General features: G+C 38.0%; 1 protein-coding gene across 1 annotated transcript; it reads right to left on the reverse strand.

Annotated features, from left to right (window-relative positions):
• Positions 1–7,661: 7,661 nt before the first annotated feature.
• On the reverse strand, positions 7,662–10,798 carry P2RY1 (purinergic receptor P2Y1). The gene is made up of 2 exons (XM_072407963.1): positions 10,603–10,798; positions 7,662–10,285 (listed from the first exon to the last, which is right to left on the reverse strand). The coding sequence occupies exon 2, from the start codon at positions 10,222–10,224 to the stop codon at positions 9,139–9,141; it is 1,086 nt and encodes a 361-aa protein (XP_072264064.1). The 5' UTR covers positions 10,225–10,285; positions 10,603–10,798; the 3' UTR covers positions 7,662–9,138.
• Positions 10,799–10,921: the final 123 nt, after the last annotated feature.

Here is a 10,921-nt window from a genome sequence, read left to right on the forward strand (position 1 = left end):
TTAAAACAGTAAACAGATCCAAAGATACAGGCAGTCTAAAATGTAGGCTAATCTCTACCTTGCCCCCTGCTGCCTGTTATGTCTGCCTATCACACTAATGAACCAGGAAGCAGGAGAGGACTTGACATTGGCAAGAAAAGTTGAAATTTTAATCTAACGTCAGCTTTCTATATCTCTCTGGATCTACTGTTTGTTTTAACAGGTGGTTTAATACTGAAGATCACTGCTGCTTTAGTATTTTCTCTGCTGTTTCCTTATGTTCCTACTTTGAGTATAAATCACGCTGGTTTAGGACAGATTTGATTTAAACCAAATGCAGAACCAACATGAGCTCAAACCAACCCTAAAGAAAAGCTCTCAAATGTTCTACACCTTCTAGCAAATTCAAACATGCCAGATAATAAACTCAGACCTTATAGTAGATAAGTAGGGAAAGAAGTTAATTGGCAAACCATAAACAAACTAAATCCATGTTTTTTTATATACAAAGGGGTGCTGAGAAGTTCCTGGCTTTTCCCAGGAAGAAGAGAGCCAGAGTTATGAAATAACACAATTATTCAACATATTCCCCCCTGAGACTGATACACTTGGTACAACATAGTTGCAGCTTTTCTAGACATTCAAGGTTCTTTGCTTGGGCCGCAAACCAGCTCTCAGCAGCATCTTTGACATCAGAAATGTCAAAACTTTGCCCCTTCAGGTGTTTTTTTTAAATTCAGGAACATATAATAGTCCGAAGGGGCCAGGTCAGGTGAGTAGGGGGGATGGTGGACCATTTGGGAACCCAGGGTGTTCAATTTGGCAGCCACAACGTTGGACGTGTGCGCAGGTGCATTGTCATGCAAAAAAAAGGATCCCTCTGGTCATCTTTCCACGACGTTTCGTCTTTATTGCCTCCTTCCGATGGTTTAGGAGGTTAGCATGATACTGTCCGGTGATACTAGAGCCCAGAGGTAGGTAGTCCAATAACAGAATACCGTCTTTTGTCCCAGAAAACAGACACCATGACTTTTTTGGTCAATTTCTGGGTTTGGAACTTCTTTAGCAGCGGGGACCCGCAGTGGAGCCATTCCTTTGAATGTTCTTTGGTTTCAGGATCATAGATGTGGAGCCAGGTTTCATCCTCAGTCACTAACCAAGCCAAAAAGTCCTGTGCAGCTTCAAAATTGGTCAAAACGGCTTTGAATGCTTCAACTCCTTCCTTCTTCTGATCACTGTTCAAACATTTCGGCACCCACGCTGAAAGCTTGTGCATGTCTAGGATAGTGGTGATAACAAACCCAACACGCTCCCGTGAGATGTCAAGTATCTGGGCTATCTTTTTTGTGGATATTTGCCAGACCTCAATAATCAGCTCATGGACAGCATCGCAGGTTGCAGGGTCAGTTGAGGTTGGGGGGACCCACTGCGGGGCTCATCTTCAACTGTGAAATCCCAGTCTTGAAACAAGATATCCAGGCTTTGACAGTGCTGTAGGAAGGATACTTCTCCCCCAGTGTTTGTGACATCTCAGTGTGAATGTCCTTTGCTGACTTTCCCTGGAGAAACAAAAAGTTTCATGACTGCCTGTAACTTCATCACGGCCCATAACTCCAACGACGTGAAACTTGCTTGTGCCTCTGCCATCACAGCTTCTCACTAAAAGAAAAAACAGTTTTAAGAATCGCAAAGACCTGATATTTGCACAGTTACATACTAAGATATTAGGCTGTCATATGTTCCCACACTCATTTTTCTATTTCATCTGGAAGGGGGCAAAGCCAGGAACTTCTCAGCACCCCCTTGTATATGTCTATAAATGCATCACATGCAGGTGTCCAGACACTGCATTACAAATTGCACTTTTCAACTATGCAGGTTTTTGTCAAATTTGATAAATATTTATTGTTTAACCCTTACCCACCTTCAATTTATTACTAAATTAAATTTTCATTGAATTAAACTAATACCCCCATTAACTTGCCTAAATCCATGGTCATTTGATTCAAAATCTTCTTCTTTTTGCACTGCAGAGTAGGATGTCCTTTGGGTGCCTAGGTGAAGTGGATATTTCCCATTAGTTGGCCACTAGCAGTGTCCTCACAGGTTGCAGAAACTGTGTAGCAGTAATTTTTGGGGTGACAAGGTGACAACTACCAGCCAATGTTGCCTGTTCTTCCTCAAGGGTGCTCCCCCAGACAAACTTGACTTTAAGATCCCAATGATGACTTCTCATCCCCGACCCTTAAAACTTACAAGCTGTACTATGACCCTGATTTACAAAAGTTCTCCAAGGCTGGAGAGAATACACTTTCATCAGTGAAGCTGGGTAATCCAGCAAACCTGGAATGGATTTCCTAAAAGTCATTAGCTATTTGTTAGCAAATGTTTTCAATCCTGGACTAGATCCATCCCAGGTTTGCTGGATCACCCAGCTTCACTGATGAAAGTGTATTGTCTCCAGCCTTGGATAACTTTGATAAATCAGGGCCTATGAATCCATATGCAAGGGTTTTTGGGACTGACAAAGTGGGTGGAGGGAAATAAGCACTAGTGGTTTGGCAATATTTATAAAGAAGAAATCAGATCATAGAGGTATTCAGAAGCTGAATAACAAATTGATGGCACCAATCTGTGTTGCTATTAGGATTGCTTTTAGTAGGGTAAAGCCTGAGATAAGATTTTTTCCTCCAAGCTCCCTTAGAAAGTATCTGTTCTTGTAGTAATGATATCCAGGAAAAAAACAAAAAGTGGACACAATGTTTAGTTTATTGCTTAAGATTTAAGTTCAGGACTTTATTCTCGTTCTTTTATTCCTTCAAGACCCATTCTCACAACACAGTTATTCCCATGTTAAAGAGAAAACACATACTATTTCTGCTTGACTTAACACTTTGTCACACAGAAATATAGGGCTGTCCTATCAAAATTGTATCATTTTTGAAGCATGGTACTCAAATTTTGAAATCCATTAAGGATCGTAAACTATTTGCAAGTTTTTTTTACATTTTCCCTATGTAACAACCACAGGTTCTTTGAAATGGGTGACCTTGATTCAGAAGACCCACTAAAGTGCAAACTCATTGAGCCGTATAAATGCCTCTGTTATTGTGACACCTTACATCACAGTGTGGAGGATGAATTCACATTTCATCATCTGAAAGCTATTAAGTGATGATTTTGCAGGCAAAATGAGGACATCTCCTAACACTGTTGAAAAAGTTTATGGGGGGAAACAGAGTTTGCTTAAGAAAGCAGAAGCATGTTTATTCAAACACTGTTAAGAAAAAAGAAACTGCACATGGCTGGCTGGACTGATGGGGAATGCTTATCACAGCATTCTACATGGACTTTGCTAAGCTTTTTTAAGGAAGGATTCAGATGCATGGACTGTCATTGGCTGCCATTTAAATAATTGTTCTAGGAGAAGAAAATGATGAAATCCAACAATGAGACATGAATGCTGAACGTTTACTTACTTTCTTTCAGCAGGAGAGAAATGGGGGCCAATGCACTGTAATTCCCCTGCTGTGCAGAGATTTAACTCTGCAATTTCACAACAGGCTTCTTCTTATTATGTTACAAGCTTTATTTCTCGCTATCATAACTTCTGCAAGATAAAAGAAACACAGACAGTCTTTTAATATAACACCCTGCTAAGCTGCAGGCTCAATTATAAGCAAGTCTATCATGGGCCACTGATTTAATAATTTCACAACCCTTAGCTACCATTAAATAGGATGGTAGCTGCAATTTAAGCAGGGTGACCTCAAAATCTTCAGGAAAAACAAAAATTGCAACAGTGTGGAAATAAAAACCGCAAAGAAAAAAAAAAGTAAAAAAGAAACTTAATCCCAAATTTAATTAAATATCTAAACATATTCCCAAATGAGTAACGCAGTGAGGAGTTCAGAAGATCGTCCAGCGAGCAATCCATTACTTGCCTGGCAAGTGTCCCAACCTATAAATATGAAAAAATCCTCAAATTAAAATGGCATTTAAAGTGGCATACAAAGAACAAAAGCTAGGTGAATAGGGAATTCAGCCAAAAAAAGAGGCATGGATTTAGCTGAACAATAATGGCGTGCAATAATTCACTAAAATAATTCAGATTAGAAAATCATGTACATTAGTAAGAGGATTACAAAAGGCAAAGATTTGAGTATGTATATAAAATGCGACTATTAAAAAAGAATCAGAGAAGGCCTACTTCATAAGACTTATGAATCCTTTCCTTCTGTATGAAGAATATAATCCAAAAACTATATTTTTATTCACACTAAAAAGTATGACTTTTGCAGAGGGGCCAAAAAGTGACAGATGTGTGTACAATTCCATGTGTAAACCAATACCTAGTTTATATTTGTCAAGCTACAAAAAAAACTAACTCTTGATTGGCTATCATTTTGCCTGATTTATTAAAAGAGTAGAGCAAGTTAACTTTGCAAAAGTTCTTTTTCACTTTTGCAAGGGAATTTTCACTTACTCTTAGCAAATGCGGTAAAAAATGTACTTAGCAAAAAGTACCCTATCGCAAGTAAAAAAAAAAAAAAAAAAGTTTGGTGCTTGCACAAGATGGCATAATGGAAGTCAGCAAAGTTTTAGGCAATTCACTAAACTAAGAGAAAATTCCCTTGCAAAGCTTACATTTATTGAATAATTTATTAATAAATTAGCCACATTACTGCACATGTGTGTATCGGTGTCCATACAATAATGTTATTTACTCACCTCCGACAATCAGATTACTTGTTCTTGAAAATGATAGCTGTGATCTAAATGCTTGAATCTAGATTGATAAGTGTAAGGACATAAGTACAGTTCTTTAGAATGGATGTATTAATGAGACTATATGATATTTAACAAGCCCCAGTTAATCACATAATCACAGCAAATAACGAGTCCTAGCCCATAAAGCCAAATAACATTTAATCTTGTTTGTGTGAGATTAATTAGGACATCTAATGTGTTTTCTTTAAAAATGCGTGGGGTCCTCAGAGAAGTATACAAACTAATTCTAGCATGGTAAAAATAGTCACCACCTGGAGAAGAACATTTATACAGAAACAGTCATGCTGCCATATGCTCAGATGAAAAGATCTAATTTGTGTATGTTAAGAACAGTTATTGAACCACTTAACATATGAAGTGGATGAAACCTGAAGAGACAACCTAATAAACTACATGTTTATTACCTGTGTTCCTGGTGAACTACATTTCTCATACTTAGCTGATGTTATAAATGTCAGGGTGATTGTACGACTAACTTGAGTGTATTTAACTGCATTGCCTTATTTTTTAGCACTGTTTGATTATGTTAAAATGTTTTGGAATTGGACATTTTTCTGTTGTGCATCTTTTCTCACTTATTGTTAATCTCTACTGTTATTATTAGCTCACAGGTCAATGGCTGATTATATACTATGCCTTTCCTTTCATCATTAGGCAAATATCAGAGCATGTTAGAAGCTCTCATTTGCTTACGGAGATTTCCAACCTGTTAGAAATTACCTTTAACCAGTGTTCTCTTTTCTGATAAAAGTCCATTATTGCAATGTGTAACGCCAGCAAATGTAGGTATGGGTCCATATGACTGTGGCTGCAGCATAGACATGTCCACGTCATTCTTGATGACAGATAAAGCCAATGAGTCCTTTTCATGTGGCAACTGATAGGAAAACCATGGTCCTTTCCTTCTTTGTATCTATATAATACAGCTGCTGCACATAAGCAGTTGACAGTTAGGTACAAATGCATGCTGGAGGCTTGACTTGTCACTATTCATGACTTCCCTAAAAAATATTAACCGGTACTTTCAACCATCAAGTATACCCTTTGTCCTATATATAGATTCTACATTGCATGGTGGTGGGGGTAGGATCTTGTAGGTCATGGGGTCTTAGGTTTAATTTCACCCAGGAAAGTAGCTGCTTTCATCTCCCTGCTTCATGTTCTCCCTGTATTAGCGTGGATCTTCTTGAAAATGATGCAAGAGCTTTCCGTTCAAAAGATGTTATACAAATATTCCCATTACTATTACAATCTGGTGTAAGTGCAGTGAAATGTGCCTGGACATCTTATCTCTAAGCCAATTAATCTACTAACACTCCTGATCTGTATCTCTCAAGCTAACCCTTCCCAATAGCTGTCAAGAAAAAACTGTTGTTTTTTAATACTTATATTTCATTGCTTCTGCTTGTAACTCCGTGTATTAATATTTTCAGATTTGTAAAAAATCTGATAAAGCGGTCAAAACTATCATTTTAACCCATAAAGACCATCACCTAAACTTCAAAACTTTAAATGAAACCAATGAAGATTCCACTGCTGCTGCAATACTAACATCAGCAAATCAAAAAGAAGATAATGGGAAGTCAAGGATGGACAGATATCTCTCCTTCTGCCATTTTTATGACATCTGCCAGTTTTTGGACAGATATATTGCAACATACGTAGAAAATGGTTCACAAAAGTGTAAGAAAATTAACATAAATATTTTAAAGCAAAATGTTCAGCTATGTAAAAATGTGGAAAGAAGGTTATTTTATCTTCCAATCTTAAATAACTTACCAGGAATTTCATAATTAAATAGACATGCAAGACTAAATGCAGTAATTTAACATTACACTACGTAAGCGTTTTCTAGTGAGGATGAACTTGTGGATCAGCACTGCATGACTGCATACCTGTGAGCAAAAGGAAAAAAAACAAAAAAGGAATGTACGATATAATGAAGCCAACCAAATTGTTTTATCTTGTAAATTAAACAGCAAGTTGTAAATGAACTTGTCTATAAACATTTGTCTGTTTTTCTTAAGAATGTCTCTGCCTACCCAAATATTTATGTATAGGTTTCCTATTTAAATGCACACCTCTTTCATGTCATGCCGATTAGTATTCAATCAAAAGGTGTACACTTGTTTATCCTGTGTTTGGAAAACACATTAGGTAGGTTAGAGAGATGTCATGCTTTAAAAGAACAGCAGTGATGGAGAAAAATTTGCATAGTGTCTTGTCTTGAAGGCTGATATCAAAAGCATGCACTCCAATCAAGGGTAATGAGCAGAACATTTCTTATCCTATAAACAGAATGCATGCTGAAAAAACAGCAAAATGATTAAAGTTGCAGCTATACAAGGGTTCTCTTGCTTCATGCTAGATAAAAACTAAGAAACCTTTGCTCCTGCTGTCGTTCCTGGTTATCTACTTTACACTAGTATAAATGAACGCTGGCTTGGTGCCCTGCCTCTCAGAACTATAGTGCTGCTAAGTTAGCTTGACAGTTGCCATATCAAATGGATAAAAGGATGCTGGCTATTTAAAGGCTGCTGCTACCTGCAAATATAACCAGACAGTTATATCATGGTTAGATCCCAGACAGTAGATTTTATCAGATTTATACACATTCAGGCTGTTTGATACAGCAAAAGTAAAGCACAGTGTCCCATAAAAAGCAGATTACTTATATTATTAATAATTATTCTAATGAGAGATGAAACCTGATTGATTGGTGTGGGTCACTATACTCTGCACCATGTAGTAGATGTGTACTGTTCTACAGAAAACAACAAAATTATTTTATGTTTATAGCAGCATGGTAAAATTCCAGGGGTGGCTGTTTCATTGTGATCATTCCCCATTCTTTTTCAACCTCGTTGTGTGCATGCAAACATCACAGCATCTCCGAGAAACGAATACCCTTTTTATTGTGAAAGTTAAACACATTACGGTTTAGTCAGTCTACAAAACCTGAGAGAGGCTTCAAATGTCAAGTAACACTGTCTCCATAGGCAAATCAAGTCAATGGCACTGTTAATCACAGGTAAACAGATTTACTGAACTATATTAAATTACAGATAATGATACAAAAATAAAACATTTTTCACATGAGCATTAAAACACATACGATACTCCAAACATACACAGTACGTTTAACATAGAGATCACATTTATCCCTTCATATATTCATTTTTGGACATGATATACAGCTACACCATGCCACAGGTCAAGAAAATTATTGTAATATTAGCTGCTGAGCAGCAGGTTAAAAAATAAAATGAAGTGTCCAGTTTATTTGTAAGTAACGCATACACACATCGAGTTTCTCAGTAGTTAGTGGTACCAGGGCAAGCTCTGGAGGTCAAAAGGACATGTTATCTTCCACCCTGCCAGCATACATCTTTCCCATAGTAGCCAAGATATATATTATGGAAACCATCTACTCTCAACTAGCACGATTAGTCTTTCACAAACAATCCACTGGTATTTTTGTAGTAAATAGTGCTTAGATAGGTAGTATTAACATTTATTATATAGAGCCCTTGTAAACAAGGATTCCAATGACTAACTTGTTTTTTTGCCTTGTTCCTTATATCGTTCATATTTTGAAATGTTTAACAAAGGAGTCCTTTCTCTTGTGCAATAAAATTGTCTCGGACTATCAATGCTCTTCTAAAGAGCCATATTACAAATTTACGTGCCGCATCTACAAGTCTAACTGAGATGGGTATGCAATTAACCTTTTGATCACAACATACGCTATCAGTAAAACATGTTTCGACAACTTTTGTGTCACTCAGCATAATGAAATTTGGCCAGAGTGTATTGTCTATGCTTCTTTTTAATTGACACACCTAAAATGATAGAGTGACAATTAATACTGAGCAGCTATTTCCTGCTTTCTCCACATGATGTAAGAATATTCTAAAATGAACAAGTCTTTCCAGAAGAATAATTAAAAATAAAGTCCATTGCTTTTAAGAAAAGCAGGTTCACAAAAAGATCAGCTAATTTAGTAATACTTGTTTTTTTTTTAAATATCAGCACATAACTTTTATTGAAATACATTCCTTCACCATATTAGCAGTAGTCAAAACTTATTCACAGTAAATTCTGGAATAACTTGTAAAAAAATGAAATAGTTTAGCTTGTGGATACTGCAAGAAAAAGAACACCCTTTTTTTGTTCCTTTGTGGTGGGAATGCAAACGTCTTTCACAAAACCTTAGAACTTTCTGCTTTCCTCTTGGGTAAATTGTTCTAGCCTGCTTTAGGATGCCATCTGACTAACCCGTACAAAATGTCTACACAGCCATAATTTGAGATAATGCATCCCATAGTGCTAACAGCTGGGTGTCTTGAGCAATCCGGTTCTTTGTCTTCACAAGCTGGTATCACCATTTTGCTTGTACTCCGATAAGATGTTGAGAGTCATCTCTTCGCTCTTAGATTGCACATTCGCTTCACTTCTTCTAGACGCTTTCCTAGTTGCCCTTGATAGCTTTCGCCGAAAGGTGTCTCCTGCCAAGAAATAGAGTATGGGGTCTACGCAGCTATTGAGGCTTGCAAGCCCCCTAGTCACTTGGTAGGTGGCATAGACCCTGTCATTGAAGAAGCACATTTCAGGGGACTGGAAATCCAGTCTGGCTCTCAAGTTCAGATTCTTCATCACGTGGAAGGGAAGGTATGAAACTGCAAAGACAGTTAAGACAATAATAACCAGATAAATGGATTTTTTTCTCAGGGGAGCATTGTTCATATCTTTGTAGATCAAAGCTTTAACGATTAATCCATAACATCCCAGAATGAGTATAAAAGGGATGCAGAAGCCAAAAACAGTGGTGCACATACTGTAGATGAAGTAGCTTCTTAAATAGTCATCGGATGATGTGTCAAAGCATGTAATGGTTTTGTTTTTCCTGATCCCTGTACCAGAGAAAAATAGGATGGGAGAGATACCAGCAATCACAATGAACCATACAAGAGCACTGATGTAGATGGAGTTTTTCTTCTTGAGCCTCCCAAGTGATTTAAGTGGATGCACTACCCCTGTGTATCTGTGAACGCTGATACAAGTCAGAAATAAGATGCTTCCATACAGGTTGACGTGAAATATAAACCTCTGCAGTTTGCACATGACATCTCCGAATATCCAGTCTGTTTTATTGAAATAGTAAAAGATCAGGGCTGGGAGGGAGAGAATGTATAAAAAATCTGCCAGAGCCAAATTGAACATGTAGACGGAAATACTGCTCCATGGTTTCATGTGAAAAATGAACATCCATATGGCCACGCTATTACCGATAAATCCTGTGATACAAACCACTATATACACAGCGGGGAGGTAATAGAATTGGAAGCCTGTCTTTGTCAGAGTGCATTTTGTGACATTCCCAGTAGATGAGCCACTTGCCAGCAAAGTGCTTTGAGTAACATTTAAAAGAGCTGATAGAAAGACTTCTGTCATGGTCTTTTCAAGTCAAAACAGGCAGCGATTGGAAAACAACGAGGTTGGTGGCTGCAATCATCTAAAAAGAAAAAAAAAAGCAAGGAGGGGGTCCCGGTTATTACATCAGCAGTCGGATCAAGGTTAGTACATGCTGGGATTAATCATCAAAAAACATGTATTACAATCAAAAGTCTAATAAAGCAAAAAGCAATGACAAAGAACAGGCAAGTAAATGGTGACATGGAAATGGTTGCTAAGTGTTATTCTATAAATCTGCAATTACAAGACATGCAGCAAAAAGTGATGTAGGCTCATCTCATTAATAAGGAAGAAAGTGTAAAGGGCAAACTTCCACCCACTTGCCTTGCCCGGGTGTGTACAGCAAGCCATGCCTACCTCACAGCGTTGTCCTTCTGATCCTTGCAAAGTGCTCCGCTTGTCATCTCAGGAGCCAATAAGGCGCAGGGCAGAGTGCGGGCTAAGTTGCATTGCTGGTGCTGCACGGCGCAGGGATCTAGCAGCACACATTGATTCCTTCACACAGACGGGGAAGTCTCCAGCATTACTTGTCCAGGAATGGAGAGACAGTGAGCAAGGAGCTGCAAGCATGGCTCTGCCTCTAACTTGTCACTGGCAGCAGGCGTGGTCACCGGGCTCAGCCCTCTAAACCAACATACATTGTGATAAGATTCTCCAGTCTATGGAGGAGGGCAGC

Source organism: Pyxicephalus adspersus, chromosome 4, assembly GCF_032062135.1.
Source record: "Pyxicephalus adspersus chromosome 4, UCB_Pads_2.0, whole genome shotgun sequence".
Lineage (NCBI taxonomy): Eukaryota > Metazoa > Chordata > Amphibia > Anura > Pyxicephalidae > Pyxicephalus > Pyxicephalus adspersus.

Excerpts from the sequence above, each read along its gene's own strand:
- P2RY1 (XM_072407963.1), bottom strand. The coding sequence starts at position 10,224 with ATGACAGAAGTCTTTCTATCAGCTCTTTTAAATGTTACTCAAAGCACT.